This window comes from Mastomys coucha, unplaced genomic scaffold (genome assembly GCF_008632895.1).
Source record: "Mastomys coucha isolate ucsf_1 unplaced genomic scaffold, UCSF_Mcou_1 pScaffold21, whole genome shotgun sequence".
Taxonomy (NCBI): domain Eukaryota; kingdom Metazoa; phylum Chordata; class Mammalia; order Rodentia; family Muridae; genus Mastomys; species Mastomys coucha.
The window spans coordinates 16,126,554-16,144,180 of record NW_022196904.1 but is presented as its reverse complement, the minus strand read 5'-3'; the positions used below and the strand labels follow the sequence as shown (position 1 = coordinate 16,144,180).

Sequence of the window (17,627 nt, the reverse complement as noted above, 5' to 3'; positions counted from 1 at the left end):
GGAAGTGCTGCCAATACCCCTAGAGTCCCCAGAAGAAAGGGGTGGGTCTCTGCCAGAAGGCTGACCAGTTATTAGGGTCTGATGGTGCAGAGCAGATGCGATGAGGGACGCTCATGAGAGTAACAGGGAAGGGAGGGGTAAGAGGTAGGGTGAGAATCCAACCCAAGCCAGGTGCCCACAGGTTGTGGAAAGATGTCACACGGAAGAAAACACAGAGCAGGCCTTGCTTGGGGTCTAGCTCCTGAGAGTGGATGGCAGTGTCAGGGTGAACTGGGCTGAGGAGCGATCCCAGGAGCTGCCTCTGAAATCTTTCCCCAAATACCAATGGCCATGTGAGTGTGTCAATCAGGAAGTCTTTATTGAGCAAGAAGAAAGCCCGCCTCCCCTCCCAATCTCCGGAGGCCAATGGAGGGAAGGATGATCCTGTAAAGAGGAGGCCCAAAGAGAGAGGAAGGACCTTGCAGCAGACACATAGGCTGAAGGGCAGAGAGAGGACTGCCAGAACTTGAGGAGGTGTCTGTGGCTGTGAGGGTGTGTTCCACTGCTGCCCAAATGGGCCTGACACCAGTGTCTGTCTACCCAGCCTCTTGTGTCTCCCACTCAGACTCTAGCCTTTCCCATTCAGCAGCTTAAGTGGTCTTCCAAAAAGCCAGCCTGTCCTTCATCCCAGAGGCTGCATGAGGCCAAGGCCAGTTTCCTCCTTCACTTGAAAACCTCTGCTCAGCCCTAGATCTGACAGGCTCAGCTATCACCTCATGTCTATTGGGTCTGCTCGCTGAAGGTAACCCCACTTGAAAAAGCCCTTCCTGAGTGTTAGCCAGGCTGGATCAGCTGTCAGTGTCCCAGTGTGCCCCCAGCACTATGCTGGGGCCCAGGGAGGCCAGGGTTTCTCACCTAATGGGACAGGCGGAGATGTGGTGAGAGTTGTGGGGTGCTGGGGCCTAAGAAGCCTGGAGATTGTCATTGTGAACTGACAAGAATTCCCAAAGAAGCTGTCAGACTGTACAAGGTAGGAGCCTGTCTTTAGCCACCTGTATGGCTTTTGGCAGGGCCCTTTCTTCTCTGTGACTAGATTTCTATTTTGGATCCAAGACGGATGTGTTTCCAAATCTCTTCAAATTATGTACAAACTGCCCTTGGGAATGGGCTGCTGTAGAGTCAAAGTCATTTTCATTGCATTTAACAATCAGGATGTGTGGATAGAGATAGAGCACTTACCCAGCACACAGGAGGCTGCTCTAGGTTCACTCCCAGCATGGTAAAAACTGTGTGTGTGCACGCGTGGACATGTGTGTGTCTGCAGCCCACACTCCCAGCCTACACCCTCTCCTTTCCCTGCAGCCTCCTCTGCTCCATCTTCACAACCCCATTCTTGTCAGGGCTGCTGAGGAAGGCTAGGGAAGCGGTGCCTGAAGAAGCCACTTCAGGTAGAACAGGAAAGGCAGGGACAGAGAAACAGCTACCCTAGTCAGCAGAAAGGCTAAATGACAGGATGACAGGCAGGGCCCCCTCCTGGGACAGAGCTGATTCTGGCCTAAAGTCTCTAGGGGAGGAAGAAAGGAGGGAAAATGGTAGTTTCTTTCCAGGGGAGGCTCTTGAGCAGAACCCTTCTTGGTTTTGCTCAAGTCTGGCTCAGATCTGTGTGACCCTGGCAGCTTATTTAAATTCTGTGAACTCAGTGCCCTATCTAGAGCATACTTACCAGATGTGGTTTGTGGCATGAAGGGAGAGCCTGGCTCAGAGGGAATGCCTGGACAGACAGAGGAAGCCTGCCAGAGCATCACCAAGCCCACACTATGGAAGTCTTGATAGCTCAGCTCAGGCTTGGCACCTGCCTGAGCCTCTGTGGGCTCTGCTTCCTTGACTTCCTCAGGGTAGGTAGGAAGAGGGATGGCCTGCACTCCCGAGGACTACCTGATGCACATGTGTATGTGCTTGGCGTGGCGACCAGGATGGGACAGGTCAGGCATCAGGCCATAGTCTTTGATGCAGTAGAGCCATGTGGGTGACTGAGGCCCTGTCTGTCTGTGGGAGCTGGGTCCTGTGGGAATAGGGGTGCCTCACCTTTGATGATGGACTTCATGTCACACTTCACAGAGTCAATGTTGTGCAATGCGATCAGCAGCTCTCCCGGATTCAGGGGGGACAGGGCTGAGTTCCCCTCACCTGCAATGGGTGGCAATAGGGAGAAGGGAGACAGGACAGGGGCCTCAGCAAAGAAGCTAGGTCTCAGGCCAGCTTTGAGTAAATACAAATGAGGCACTCTCTTGCTTCTTGGACTGGGGAACAGGAGACTGGATGAAGTGGCCTCAAGTCTTTACCACCATTTTAGAGCTTCTTTGCTGTGGCCCCTCTGTCCCCTCTGTGTACTGGGCTGTGCACCCAGAAGGCAGGGAAGGCCCAGCCAGCCTAGGACTAACTCTACATTGCACATGATCATTGTAGCTACAGGTTGGGTTAAGGCAAGGTAGGGCAGGGCCGGGCCAAGGTCTCACTGAACAATAAAGTGGCTTGAACTTTGTGTTATGTTAGGACAGAGTAGAAAAAAAGGCATTTAGCAGAGGTAGCATCCTGCTGTAGGAGGGGAGACCGGATGTGCCATGAAGCCACATCCCCTGCTACTATGTCCCTATGTGGCCACAGGGACCAGAAATGAGGGAACTCATATACTATTTCTTTTTTTCTTTTTTTGGTTTTTCGAGACAGGGTTTCTCTGTGTAGCCCTGGCTGTCCTCGAACTTAGAAATCCACCTGCCTCTGCCTCACAAGTGCTGGGATTAAAGGCATGCACCACCACTGCCCAGCCATCTGACTATTTTTCCACTTCAAACATTTTTGTTTCTCACGGTGGTGGACAACAGAGACTCTGGGCTCTAAGAACACTGTAGCCTTCCTGGGCCCTTCCCATGTGAGCTCCTTTGTAGCTAGGAGGTAAGGTGAAGGCTGGCTAGGAGGGAAGGCACCTACCGTGCTGGGTACCTAGCAGGCGGTTGAAGACTTCCTTCACCACGATGGGGTTGAGTTTGATGAGCTTGGGCAGGGCCTGGATCACCTCTTTCTAAGGGGGTGGGGGAGGAGAGTGATGATGGGCTGGGTGGCCCCATATCCACCCACTCCACAGAGGACTCTAAGTGTCATGACACACGTTCCCCCTCTCCCCAAAGCTGCTGGCTACCCCTGGTGGACAGTGTCATCCCCATTCACATGGTGATAATAGCATCTGGGGTTACCCATAGGCCAGGGACTATAGTACACACTTGAACAGTGACTGAGGAGGCTGAGATAGGTTTAGGGACCTGCTCCAAAGCAAGGTGTGCAATTCCAGCCCGTTTACTGTGAAGTGGGCTGACCACCTGTTCTCCCTCCCCTACCTTCTCCAGCCCGTTGAGCACAGGGATGAGGAAGCGCACGTCAGGCAGCCGCTTGTGGTACAGGTCTCGGACCCGCTTCACCAGTTCTGGGGATGGTGGCACTTTGGGGAAGACAGAGAAAAGTTGAGTTGAAGTGACAGGGAGGGGCCAGGGGAGATGAGCACGGATTAGGGACAGAGGTAAGTTTATGGGAGGGGCACAGCCTCTAGAGACACAGCAGCTCTAGCCCCTGCAGGGGAAGAGCAGGTGGGACACAACGTAGAAGGCAGGGGCCCCAGGCACCTTTGTCAGTGAGGCTGTGCAGGCAGCGGGTAACCAGCGTCTCTGCCCCCTTGGGACAGTTTTCTACCAGCAGTAGCAGCTCTGGTGAGTTCATACCCATCCCTCGGATCTAGATGCAGAGGTGAGCAAGACCAGGTTATGAAGAACATTTGAAGAGGCTGCAGAAGCTGGGGTGGTTAAGGTCACTGGGCTCCTGGTCTCTCCTACTGTCAGCTTGGAGCCTTGATATGTCATGTCCTCTTCCCTGGCAGGTCAGTGCCCTGTGGTCTCACACCTTCCATGCCCATGTGTTCCAACACCTAGGGAGGTTTTTCTGGTCCTTACCCACCCTCCTGCAACCACTGTCACTCCATTCTGGCTGAGGGCACAGGCACCTGCTTCTGTGGACAGGGAGCATGCTGGCTGCTGCCCTTGGCATCTCCATCTGAAGCACTCCGCCCGACTGAGCCTGCCTAGCACTTACCTCTTTCTCAGTGTTGGCCTAAGGCATCTCAGGGAAGAACCTTACACTGCCCTTTTCCAAGTCTACTGAAAAATTTCCATAATAAAGATGCCACAAGGGCAGGAGGATCTCTAAATAATGAGATCTGCTCAAGTAACAAAACAAAGTTCGAGGGCAGAACTGACATGTAAAATGAGTTCTGAACCCAGCAGCAAACAGGGCACCCATCTGAACTGCATTCTCATGGGGTACCTCATGGCTCAGGACCTTTGGTAACACCATAAGGAAAGACCAGTAGAAATTAAAACAAGAGCTCAGATGCTAATGTGGCCACTGTCTGGGGGACTGGGCTGCACCCCCTTATGTTAGGGCAGTGAGAAGATCAACAGTAGAACATGAAGCTAGCTGTGCCTACTCCATGCTCTGTACCTAAGCAACCCTGTGCCTTCTTACACGTTGAAGAATGATGCGAGGAGCACCCATGGCTAGCTAAAGCCATGAATCCAGAGAACAGCTGAAATTAGGGACTCATTTTTGCCCAAGTGGGCCAGGAGCCTCACCGGCTGCTCAATGACCCTCAGCACTGTCCGCTTGATGTCAGCGATGGCCTCAGTGTACACGGCTGCAAGCTCATGGATCAGTTTGTGGTTCTGAGGCAGGAGAGCCAGATACAGATACAAACACTGCTTCACTGTTTCCTCTGTCCAGGGCGCGGCCACCTCTGACAGGACAGAACAGGACAGGACAAGATGGAGCCATGTATCAACAGAAGCCTCTATTCCCTTCCCAAAGCCCTGTCCCCAGTGTCTGTGCTTCTCAGTGAAGTGAGTGGAAAGAGGGAGTAGGTGCAGAAAGGGCAGGATGTCCTCCCGCCACCAAGCCCCAAGGACGCTAGGTCATTCTACTATGCTAACCTGCATCCTCCAAGTCCTGTAACAACAGATTACTGCCTTAACATAAACAATGGCTATCTGTCAGGCACACCAAGGGCTGCCCGGCTGGCAGTCCTGCTACTCTCCATGCTGGTCCTACATAGGTCAGCAGAGACCCTCACTGCTGACGCTCGATGCCACCATCTCCGCTACAGGGAAACGCTTCTGCTCACAACCTCCCTGGACCTCACACCTCTCCTGAGAGGGGCTTTCCACATCTCTGCTGGACCTTCTGTCTGGTGGGATCTGGCACTATGCTAAGGGACTTGGCCTGAGATGGCCCTGGAACCCACAGGTTGCTCTCCTGGTCCTCTAGTTTGCCCGCCACTGCAGTCCCTTGTCTGTCTTGGCCCTGCTTGCTACTACCCAGCAGCCATTCTAGTAGAGTAGCTGGAGTGGGTGGGGCTCGGCACAAATCAAATGAACCTGCATCAAACCTGTGTCCTTGTCGGCTCCGAACAGCACGGAGGGTGGGTTGGGGTGGACCAGGAGCTGCAGGTAGTTGAGGGCAAATTTCTCCACATACTCTCGAAGCTGCTCCTTCTCATACATGCGCTTAATGAAGAGCAGGGCCTGGGAGCGCACCTGAGAGCAGAATGGGCAAGGAGGAGGTGGGGAGGGAGAATATGGCAATGGAGAGGCACTGCTGGAAAGAAGGCCAGCCTGAAGCCCGGGACGGCAGTGCCCCATATCTGCACCCCGTATCCCAGGCTGCTGGACTTCTCAGTCCCATCTTGCTACTCCCTGCCTCGCTTGCTCCTCATTCCTCAAGAGTGACTCTTCCTGCCAAGTGGCCTTGGCTTTGGAACTTGGCAGGCCAGGCAGGCCAGTGCCTGGAAGACATGTCACTGGCCAAGCTTCATTTCACTCAGACACCATCTGCTGGGAGCCACAGGAGCAGAGTCTGGTCTGAAACACGAGTTTGTACCAAATGACAGCACAGGGCCAGGACCAGAGATGCTGTGCTATCAGCACGATGACTGAACATGAGCCACCAGGAGCCTGGTGACAGGGTCCAGCAGGGATGGGTCTCATCTAGAGCACAACTACTGTCTTACAGTATCTCATGCATCTCTTCCTCCCGGAAACTTCCTGAACCCCATCCCTCATCTACTTAGTCCTCTACCTGGGCATTGTAGACTGTGACATCACCCTGCCTGTGGTCACATGGCCTCCTCTACTAGCTGCTGCCTAGGTTACAGTTCACCAACATGAGCAAGATGAGAAGGAATGGGCATGCCCTCCTCTGAGAGCATATACACACTCGGTCAGGCTAGCACCTGACCCTATGATGTCACACCATGGCAAATGAAATGAAAACAGAGTTTGAAGAAAAAGGAAAGGCAGGCTGGCCAGCTGTAACACAAGCTCACCCTGTCCTTGTCGTGAGAGCTGAGGTCAAGGAGAACATGCAGATACTGGAACTGGCGAGAAGGGCGCTTGAAGATCAGGTCTCCAAGTGTTGACATGCCCAGGTAGGCGCGACTCTGCAGAGCGGGGCAAAGCTCAAGAGTAAGTCTGTGCCAGCTTACTCTTGTCCCACTCCATCTCTCAAACCAAGTCCCCAAGACCTTCATACCACACCTGCCTCCATGTCTACACCACAGAGCAGCAGCCAGCTCACCTCATCCTCACAGTACTTCCGTATCACCTCCAAGGCACTCTCAGTGATCAGTGGGGCCTCCAAAACCACCTTGGTAAAGATCCTGCCCAAGAAAGACCAGGTCTTGCAAGGCAGCCACATGCTGTGGACTCAAGTTCACAATAGCTTCCCTGACCCCAGGGCCCAGCTTCAGACAGGGGCAGTCTGGTGCCTCAAAGCTGCTGACTGGCAGATAGTACACAGGAGCTCCCTCTCCGACCCTTTCTTCCTTTTGCTAGAATAGGGGATGCAACCAAGGGCTTCATGCCAGGGTGGTGCTCTACCATTGAGCCACTGTCCCGTCCCTGGGAACTGTTAGTACACATGGGAATAAGAAGCCCAGAGGGTGACAGCCACTCACACCAAGTAGCAGAGTCTGCACATACTTCACAGAGAGGGACATGGGGAGGGCAAGCCTGGGTGGCACAGAAAGGGACATGGGGAGGGCAAGCCTGGGTGGCACAGAAAGGGACGGGGGAGGGCAAGCCTGGGTGGCACAGAGAGGGACATGGGGAAGGCAAGCCTGGGTGGCACAGAGAGGAACATGGGGAGGGCAAGCCTGGGTGGCACAGAGAGGAACATGGGGAGGGCAACCCTGGGTGGCATAGAGAGGAACATGGGGAGGGCAAGCCTGGGTGGCACGAAGGAAGAAAGAGAAATGAGACACAGGAGGAGACATGAGGCTTACAGCCAACCCCTCACCCATCTTTCTGGTCCGGTTTCTCTTGCAGTCCAGAAAGCAGGCAAATGAGGCAGTCCTCATACTTGTCCAGAGTGCCAGAGGCCCCTGCTGCCAGGTAGGCATTATATTCCTGGTAGAGCCAGGCAAAAGCCAGGTCCAGACGGGCCCGGACATCTTCCAGTATAAAGGACAGCACCTCTGCCTTGAATCCGGAGTCGAACTGTGTCACGAGGCTGGCCAGGATCTTGATGCGCACCTGGAAGTAAGTTGGTGAGCACATGTGGCAGTGTGGCAGGCCACTGGAGCGTACTTCAATGATGTCTTGCACTCCTGCCATCAGGGTCAAGAATGCCCAGTGCAAACACCATATAAACTGGGTACAGTGGCTAACATCTACAATCCCAGCACCCAGAATGCTCAAGTTCAAGGTCAGCCTGGTAAGTGAGACATTCTCTCAAAACAACCAAAATCAATGAATCATCAATCAGTCAACCAACCAATCAAGAAAGGTGGCATGGCCGGGCGGTGGTGGCGCACGCCTTTAATCCCAGCCCTTGGGAGGCAGAGGCAGGCGGATTTCTGAGTTCGAGGCCAGCCTGGTCTACAGAGTGAGTACCAGGACAGCCAGGTTCTACACAGAGAAACCCTATCTCGAAAAACCAAAAAAAAAAAAAGGTGGCATGAAGAAGCATAAACACAGCAGTCTCACATCACATGTCAGTGGACAAGGAATAAACAAGCTATCAGTGTCATCAAGCTGCCCCAGGCTCCTACGGGTAAGAAGGTAGTAACTAAGTACTTCACTGCATAGGGAAAGATCCTGAAGATTCTCTTTTTTGTCACCTTTAGGCATGAAGAGGATGTGGTGAAAACCAAGAAAGAAAGGCACTAGGCAGTGGTGGTGCATTACCTTTAACCCTAGCACTTGGGAGGCAGAGGCAGGTGGATTTCTGAGTTTAAGGCAGCCTGGTCTACAGAGTGAGTTCCAGGACAGCCAGGGCTACACAGAGAAACCCTGTCTCGGAAGACCACATGGTATCTTTATCACCCATGAGACGCTTGTGGACATGAGACCCATGCCCTGCTTACGCTAGTGCAGAGACTAAAGTGTCTGCACACAAGAACAAAGAAAGCCTGGAGTAATAGCCCACACCTTTAGTCCTAGCACTTGGGAGGCAGAAGCAAGCAGATCTGAGTTCACGGTCAGAGTGGGCTACAGAATGAGTTCTAAGACTGCCAAGGCTACACAGAAAAGCTCTGCCTTAAAGAACCAGCACAACAAAACAAACAAAACAAAACATCAGAAAATAAAGGCTGGAGAGATGGCTCCAGTGGTTAAGAACACGAGTTTGGTTTCCAACACCCAATGGTGGCTCACAATTCCCTGGAACTCCAGTAGGGGATCAACATCCTCTTCTGGCTTTTGTGGGCTCCTGCCCACAAAACTCATGAAGGAAACACATATACACATAAATTAATCAAACAGACACATTTAAAAAAAAAAAATAGGGGGCTGGTGAGATGGCTCAGTGGTTAAGAGCATCGACTACTCTTCCAGAAGTCATGAGTTCAAATCCCAGCAACCACATGGTGGCTCACAACCATCCTTAATGAGATCTGATGTCCTCTCCTGGTGTGTCTGAGGACAGCTACAGTGTACTTATAATAATAAATAAAATTTTGAAAAAAAAAGTAAAGCAAAAACCTTGAAGGCAGGGATGTCTGAAATCAGAGCTGCCCTCAGCCAATCCTGTGCAGGCCCTACTGTCTAGAAGGCCGCAGCTCTGATTCTGCAGTAGACGGAGTCAAGCCAGGAGGAGCTTGAAGCAGCTGAGCTAAGGGCTATTGCCACAGGGACTTTTCACTAGGTTGAGAAGCATACCTGGGCAGCCCCACTGCAGGCTACAGCCTTCTCAGCCCTCAGGATCCGCTTCACAGCTCCTAGCTTCATGGCTTCCACCTGGGCATCTGTCAGGGGCTTCAGCACATCGCTCAGACGGAAGATCTTCTTGCGCCCACCGGCACCTGCCAGCCTACATGAGGGCAGGTATAAGGCATGTTTTTTACAGCCCAGTCAGCCTAGTGGGCCCAGCTCTGGAACTGGGACAGAGAGACACACAGCCCCTTCACACCTCTGAACTCCCTGAGAGAGACTCAGCAGAACAGAGTCAGGAAGAAATTGTGATTGTTTCTGCCATAGAGCATGTCTCCCTGTGAGAACAGGCAGGGAACAGAAGGGACACAGGTAGAGAAGACTAAGCAGAAAGATCCTGACTGGGGGGGGGGGGGGGGGGGGCTTGTAGTATATGTGCTGCAGACGGAATGGGGAGCAGAGCAAGAGACAGAAAGGAAGCAGGTTAACATTCAAGTGATGCTCGGGTGGGGTAAAGTCTGATTTTATGATAAAAGTTATGGGAGAAATGAAGGCAGTGCTGCTGACCAGGAGCCCCTATTGCACATCAGGAAGTAGACTATCTGCCTCACTGCGACCATGGCTGTGCCTCCCAGATTCTCCACCTTAAGTGTCTCTACCACCATTCTCTGAAGTTAGGACAGAAAAAGTTGTGGCTGCAGAAAGCCACAAATGCTTGGTGGTTCCTGCACTGACTCTGAGGCAGAGGGAAAAGCTGGTCCAGCACTCAGCCCACCTTACATTCACAGGGTCTACATGTCAACTAGAGGAGGACTCACCGTGGCTGCGTGACAGGGATGATGGGTTCTGGCCTCCTCTTGGCCTGAGGTACCTCCTCCTCCAAGGAAGACATGGTGCTCTGAGAGCCCACCACAGAGATGGCCTGGCCCTGCACTGATAGGCGCCGCTTGATCAGGACACTCTCCGGTTTTACCACCTTCTCCTCCTTGGGCTCCTCCTTGCATTGTTTCGTCTGTTCCACACCTGAAAGGAGGCAGTCACAGGGCCCACCATGTCAGTGCCATCACCTGACCACAGGCTCTGCCGTACACGCACAGCACCCACTGCACTATGTAGCCCACCTAACAAATGATGCAAGGATGGAGCCAGACAACTTCATTCCAGAGGCACAGCCATTGTCACAGCCTCAAGATATATATCACTAGCAGGTTCTCTTAGATTTATGTCTGTGTGGTATGCATGAGTATGCTTGTGTGGGGTGTGTGTTGGTGTGCTAGACTGCATACACGTGTGGAAGAGGCAGACTTGTATCTTCACTTATCTCCACTTTATTTATTTTTTTAATGAGACAAGAGTATCACTGTATAGCCCTGGTCAGCCTGGACTTGCTATGAGCAAAACAGGCATCAAATTCAGGGATCCGCCCGAGTGTGAGGTTCAAAGTGTGTGTTCCCATCCTACCCTGCTTTTTTCTTTTTTACATTTTATTTGTGTGTTGTGTGTATGTATGTGTACAGAGGTCAGAGGATCCTTTTATGGAGTTGGTTCTCTCCAGTGGGTCCCAGGGACGAAACTCAGGTTTTTGGGTGAGGCAGCAGGCACCTTTACCAGTTGAGAGCCATTTAACCAGATCCACATTACTTTCTAAAACAGGTTACCCATAGAGCCCAGAGCTGGCTGTTTTAGCAAGACTGGTTGACCAGGAAAATCCCCATAATCCACATGTGCCTGCCGCACCCAATGCTGGGGTTACAGGTGCACATCATCTTGGCTTCTTTGTGGACATTAGGGATTGGAACACAAGTCCTCATGATTACATCTTATTTATCTGAATGGGGATATACATGCATATGCCAGGGTGCATGTGTGCAGTTTTCTCCTTCCACCATGTGGGTTCCAGGGATCACACTTTGGATTTGACAGCAAACATGTTCACCCCTGAGCTGTCTCACCGGCCCATTTGAGGTTTGCAGGTCAGGGTATCATGCATACCAGGCTGTCCTCAAACTCACTATACATCCAAGGATGACCCTGAACCTCTGATCTTCCTATCTCTGCCCCTCCTGGGATGACAGGTATGTGCCACTAAGGCATGCTCATTATAAACAGTCTTTAGCAGCAGAGGGCATGTGACTTGACAACAGGCTCAGGGGAAAACCTGAGTGCACCAAAGACCCATACGTAGCCACTGCTCAAAGCAGCTATGTCTGAACCAAGGGCTGGCACTATTGTGAATAAAGGACCCTGAGTTCAAGCTTTGGAACCCCCACAAAGGAAGAAGGAGAGAGCACGCCTCGTGAAGCTCACAGCATGTTGGCACTGCAGTTGTGCATGTGTCACTGTTCATAAGTTATACTTCAAGACCACATGGTGCTGAGAGCAGCTCACACCTGTAATCTCAGCACGTGGGAGGCTAGGCCAGCATGGGCTATACAGCAAGACCCTGTCAAGAAGCCTGGGCTTGAGAGGTGGCTTAGTGACGAAGGGCGCGTGCTGCTATTGCACAGGACCGGAGCTACATTCCCAGCACTCACAACTTGTGAGTCAAGGAATCTGACGCCCTCTTCTGACCTCTGAGAGCACAAATGTAAAACAAAATGTTCTGATGAAAGAGGGACAGACTCCAAGGCTCAGAAACACAAGTCAGCCTAGACTCAAGGTAACGTCAGTTGGATTTCAAAGCCCAGGACCTGAAGATACTGAGTACTCTGCATAATGACAGACCCATTATAGGTGACACCTTAGATGGCACATGACCTTCATCTTCGTTTTCCAGTAAGTAGAGTCCAGTGCCACAGCGTGGCCCAGTTCAGCATGAACTCACCAGGACCCAGTCCTGCAGCTGTCATCTGTGTCGCCATGAGACGAGCCAGGTGCTTGATCTGGGCTTCAGTGCCTGCTGACTCCACAGGGGTGTAGATGGCTTGGAAGGAGGCAGGCATGGTCTCAGGCAGGTACACCATGCTGATGAGGACCTGTGGGATGTCCAGGGAGGGGAACCTTAGCCAGCTCATCCTACAACAGTACGGGAGATGCAGCAGGAACTGAGGTCAGGGCTGGGGCTGCTCTTCTTGCCCTAGCTTTCTAGGGAGCCAATGACTGCCACACTGTCATCTGGGAGAGTCCCTTTCCCAAAAACAAAGTAAGTAGATGGGAAGTGGGATACTGAGAATAGCCTCTAGTAGGATGATGATCGAGAAGAGGTCCACCTGAGGGTGGAGGGAACCCCTGGCTGATGCTACCAAGGTAGCCACAGTGTAGGGCGGGCAGAGAAAAGACTGGGAACAGGCCTCCTGTCCCCGGATGAGTTCACCCTTCTCACCAGATTAGCCACATTGTCAGGTGTCAGCAGAGGCTGCAAGAACTCAGCAGTGATGTCCGTATCTGACTGGCCTGAGATCTGGGCTGAGGCCTTTGACGTCCCTGATGGGCCAGGCTCCAAGTCTTTGTCCTCATCATCTTCTCCCAAATTGGGCTCTGAGAGAGGAGGGGAATAAAAGGCTGGCTCCCAGACTGCAGTAGGACCTATGCTCAGGGAGCCAGATGGCCTTCCTCTAGCAAGCCACGGCAAGGAGCAGCCACATAGCAGGCAAGGACCTAGGCTGACTAAAAGTACCACAGGTCCCCAGGTAGCAACAGCCCTTCCTGGGTCTCAGTTCTCACTAGGGACCTGGCAAAAAACCAAAAACCTCTAGTTGATCCCATTAAGTTCCAAGATGATGATATCATTAATATATTCTACAATGCCGGGCAGTGGTGGCGCATGCCTTTAATCCCAGCATTTGGGAGGCAGAGGCAGGCAGATTTCTGAGTTCGAGGCCAGCCTGGTCTACAGAGTGAGTTCCAGGACAGCCAGGGCTATACAGAGAAATCCTGTCTCGAAAAACCAAATATATTCCATACTGAAGATGGATAGAATGCTGGAGCCCATGCTCGCCAGGCAGGTGTCCCCAGTGGGAGACAGTTCTGCTGTTACTGCGGGAGGCAGAGGGAGGCAGATCTCTCTGAGTTTGAAGCTAGCCTGGTCTACAGAATGAGTTCCAGGACAGCCAGGGCTACACAGAATCTTTTTTTTTTAAAAAAAGTATTTAAAAAACAAAAACAAAAACAAAAACAAAACACACACACACACACACACACACACACACACACACACACACAAAACAGGGCTAGAGAGATGGCTCAGTGGTTAAGAGAAATGACTGCTCTGCTCTTCCAGAGGTCTTGAGTTCAATTCCTAGCAACCACATGGTGGCTCACAACTATTTGTAATGGGATCTGATGCCCTCTTCTGGTGTGTTTGAAGACAGCTACAGTGTACATGAAATAAATAGTTCTTTTTTAGAAAACGACTAATAGGGGCTGGTGAGATGGCTCAGTGGGTAAGAGCACCGACTGCTCTTCTGAGGGTCGTGAGTTCAAATCCCAGCAACCACATGGTGGCTCACAACCACCCATAATGAAATCTGATGCCCTCTTCTGGTGTATCTGAAGACAGCTACAGTGTACTCATTTCTAATAATAAATAGAAAACGACAAATAAATAAAATCTTTTAAAAAAGAGAAAAAATTTTAGACAAACTACAAACACAGAAACCCTTTACAGAGATATCCCTTCCTTTGAAGTATTCTATGGTTAGATGTACAGAGCAGTCCTAGAGCTGGGACACATTACAGAACACTGGGCCACCATTAAAAAGAGGTGCGACGGGTAGATTTAGCTTAGCCTTAAAAAAAACAAAACAAAACACCCAAATAGCAGTTCACAACCATCTGTAATTGCAGTTACAGGTGATTCGATGCCCTTTTGTGTCTTCTAAAGACACCAAGCATACATGTGGTAAACACACATGTGTGCAGGCAGAACATCCCACATAAAATAAAGTTAATCTAAAAAAAAAGTTTAAATAAAAAGATGTAGGGCCAGTGACATATCTCAGTAGGGAAGGATGCTTCCTGCACAAACCTGAAAACCTCAAAAACAAAACAACCCTGCCTCAAGAATTTCAGAAATGGCCTCTCTCTATACACACACACATAATTTCATTTATTCTATGAGTGGTCTGTTGCACATATATATCTGTATGCCAGAAGAGAGCATCAGATCCCCTCATAAATGGTTGTGAGCCACCATGTGGTTGCTGGGATTTGAACTCAGGACCTCTGGAAGAGCAGTCAGTGCTCTTAACCACTGAGCCTTCTCACCTGTCCCCAGAAATGTTCTATAAACAAATACAGATGACATTTTAAAAACCTATTGGTACTGAGGCTGCTATGGCCCACATTCCTGATAAATACCGCAGAAGTCACTATAAAGCTGGGGTGGTGACACACACCTGCCATCCCTACACTGGGAGGCTGAGCAACTAAGGCTGTGACTGCGTCTCAACAAAAACCAAAAGTGCTAAAAGTTACAAAGTTAAAAAAGAAAAATCCAGCTGTGTGTGTGTGTTTGTACCTCAAGTAAAGGATAAATGCCTTCTACACATGTATAATATAGAAATGAAACCTTGAAAGGCAAGACACACTCAGCAATCATTCACTCCTTTCTTTAACATTTAGATAGATCCTAATTGGCTACACTCCCAGCAGTCCGCAGGTGGAGGCAGAAAGACCAAGGTCATTTGCTCCTAGACTAGAATTCTCAAGGTCAAAACTTAAACACTTACTAGTTGTATTATGTACCATAGTTATTTTACTTAGATATGTTTGCCGAATCGTGCTGTATAATGTATATTAAAGCAATGTGACAGAGACAGTGTAGGAAAGCCACTAGCCACCACAAGCCCAGGCCTTATGCCCCAGCTCACCCAGCTTCATCTTCTTGAGCGTGGAATCTGTATCATCCCGGGACCGCTTGCGGGAGTCCTTGCTGCTAGGCATGTTACGGGCGATCTCAGTCTGGGGTGTGCCCAGGTCCACCAGCAGGGTGGTGATCTGGGCCTGGAACTCCAAGGAGGCAGGGTGCTTGAGCACGCTCAGCAAGTGCAGCTTGAGGTTCTTACGCACACTGCTCACCTGGGACTTGGCCAGTGTAGGGGGCAGATTGGCTGTGAGGACAGAGGCGGGAGCTAGGTGTTGTGGACAGTTCTCGATACTCAGGGTCAATATTCAGCCCCAAACTTGGGTGGGGTGTTTGCTGACATTCCCTGGGAAGTTCCTAGGCTCCCAGGACGACTCAGAGGACTTGTAGCCTTCCCCCTTTCAAGCTAAGACTAAAATCTCAAGAGACCTCTACCACATTAGTCCTTTAAGGTACAGGAAAACCTAAATGTTATTTCTCTGCACATCAAGCCGCAGGTCTCAGATCTGCAGTCCTGGGCTAACCCTGCAGAGAGGGCTATTAACTGTCACCTTTTCCACAAGCCACTCAACTGCTGCCACAGCTTAAGCCAATCCTCCTGCCACTGCCAGGGCCAGCCTGAGTCTCAGTCACCTCAGTGAACAAGCTGTCCCTGCTCTACAGGGAAAGAGGCCTCTAACTTGGCCTTTGCAGTACCCAGCGCCCGCTCCTCAGCTAGTGCCACTCTCATTCCCCTATGAGGGAACCACCCTGTCTCCATCCTCTGTCCAAGTGTGCAAGAGCCTGGAGCCAATGAGAACACTGTGCTTCCCTGGCCACTGTGATTGGTTCAGCAGTAGGCCCACAGTCTCTGCTCAGCCAATCATAAACAATGAGCATCAGCCTTTGACTTTTGCTGGAATGATGGGGTAAGCACTCTCTCCCTCTGTTGCTACGCGGATAGGATGGGAGCCTTGAGCTCTGGGGCCATCTTTACTGCTTCAAGAAACAGCCAGAAAACAAAGCCAACACAAGAGTCCAGAGATGGAGAGACTAGATCCATGACCAGCATCCATATCCACTCCTCAACACCAGACTCTTTGGAGTTCTCTCCAGGCTCTCTATGTGGGAAATTATCACCAGCCTCCTTCCCTGAGGGATCGGGGGAAGCCGGAGTGTCGGATCCTGTGGGACTAGCATCCCGAACTAGCTCTGCAGGACTCACACTTCATCTAACATGGAGCTCACAGTGAGCAGAGTTCAAAAGTTCCTTAGGAATCAACAAGCAGGCCAGGAGAGAGCATAAGGCACCCAACCTACCATGCAGCGTCTCATAGGCCTGGATCACCTCAGACATAAACATGGGTCTCTGGCGGGCGATGTTGGCAAGGGAGCCCAGTGCTGTCGTCAGGTTGATGGAGGAGATGGCGGGGTGTACCATGAATTTCAGCAGCTGCTCCAGAGCTGCCTTGCCTTCTTCCCATAGGACATCTAATGAAGTAAAAGAGAGGAGCAGACACTGGGGCCCTTCTGTCAACCTGACTGGATGTAGACTCACCCACAAAGCCCACAGGTCCTGGGACAGCACCGTTCTTAGTCTAGTCCTCCAGAGTCAGCACCTAACACTATGATGTAAAGTCACCGACTCACATAGGAAATTAAGTAAAACACACTCCATGTGTATATACAGAACATACTGCAACAGCATTGTGGGATGCTGCCTGGCAAGTCTTATTATGTAAGCTGGGCAGCCTCGAACTCAGGATCATCCTGTCTCCACCCAAGTGCTGGGATTTTCAGGTTTGTAATGCCCAATGTAGGCAGGGCTGGGGAAATCCTGGGGCTTTATGGCAGGCAAGCAGTCTACCAATTCATCTACAGCCTAGGCCTATAATCTCACCCAACTTGGAAGGTTCAGGTCACAGGGTCTAAAGTTCAAGTACTCTTAGCTACCCAAGGGATACATGAAACTGTCTGAAACAAAACAGAAAAAGGGCAGGTGGGAAAAAGACAGAGAGTAACTTAGAGGAGTGGTGGTGACCGCACACAGAGCACCAGGGCACCACCACACTCACTGTACTGGATGTAGGGGTGATCTCGAGGGATGCGGTCCAGACTGATGTCATGCTCCTGGCGTCGGGGAACCTCTGAGTCAGCCATTCGGGGTGACAAGGTGACAATGAGGCCCTCCACAAACTTGATGGCATGCGTACGGATGCCATCGTTGTCAGAATCCAAAAGCAGGATGATTTCCCCAGCCATGGAGGATACCATGTCCCAGCATGCCTCCTGGAGATCACTGATGACCCGAGACTTCACCATCCACTTTGAAAGGCCAGGAGGAGTAGGGACAGAGAGAGACAAGACAACACATCAACTGCCAGGAGACTCTGCTCCAACCTGCAGACTGAATGATGATGTACACATTCACTTGATTAAACCAACAGCTACGCTCACTGCTGGGTGAGGAGAGGATGGGGGTGCCTAAGACACTGGAGTAGTCACCTCGGGCTGAAGAGATAACTCAGCAGCTAATGGCTGGCTGCTCTTCTAGAGGGCCCAGGTTAGTTCCCATGCCTATACAGCAGCTCTCAATTTCTGTAACCGTAGGCTGGCTGCTC

General features: G+C 51.2%; 1 protein-coding gene across 1 annotated transcript in view; it reads right to left on the bottom strand.

The window, feature by feature from the left end:
• Window positions 1-17,627, bottom strand: part of Sympk (symplekin) — a 30,113-nt gene that overhangs the window by 2,535 nt on the left and 9,951 nt on the right. The window contains exons 7-22 of the mRNA XM_031385510.1: window positions 17,082-17,331; window positions 16,327-16,497; window positions 15,035-15,274; window positions 12,547-12,701; window positions 12,049-12,199; window positions 10,043-10,247; window positions 9,234-9,384; window positions 7,372-7,607; window positions 6,652-6,733; window positions 6,401-6,514; window positions 5,465-5,612; window positions 4,656-4,816; window positions 3,654-3,762; window positions 3,372-3,472; window positions 2,968-3,058; window positions 2,065-2,166 (exon numbers count right to left, since the gene is read on the bottom strand). Of these exons, the coding sequence (XP_031241370.1) occupies window positions 2,065-2,166; window positions 2,968-3,058; window positions 3,372-3,472; window positions 3,654-3,762; window positions 4,656-4,816; window positions 5,465-5,612; window positions 6,401-6,514; window positions 6,652-6,733; window positions 7,372-7,607; window positions 9,234-9,384; window positions 10,043-10,247; window positions 12,049-12,199; window positions 12,547-12,701; window positions 15,035-15,274; window positions 16,327-16,497; window positions 17,082-17,331 (2,467 nt within the window). The remainder of the gene's footprint in view (window positions 1-2,064; window positions 2,167-2,967; window positions 3,059-3,371; window positions 3,473-3,653; window positions 3,763-4,655; window positions 4,817-5,464; window positions 5,613-6,400; window positions 6,515-6,651; window positions 6,734-7,371; window positions 7,608-9,233; window positions 9,385-10,042; window positions 10,248-12,048; window positions 12,200-12,546; window positions 12,702-15,034; window positions 15,275-16,326; window positions 16,498-17,081; window positions 17,332-17,627) is intronic.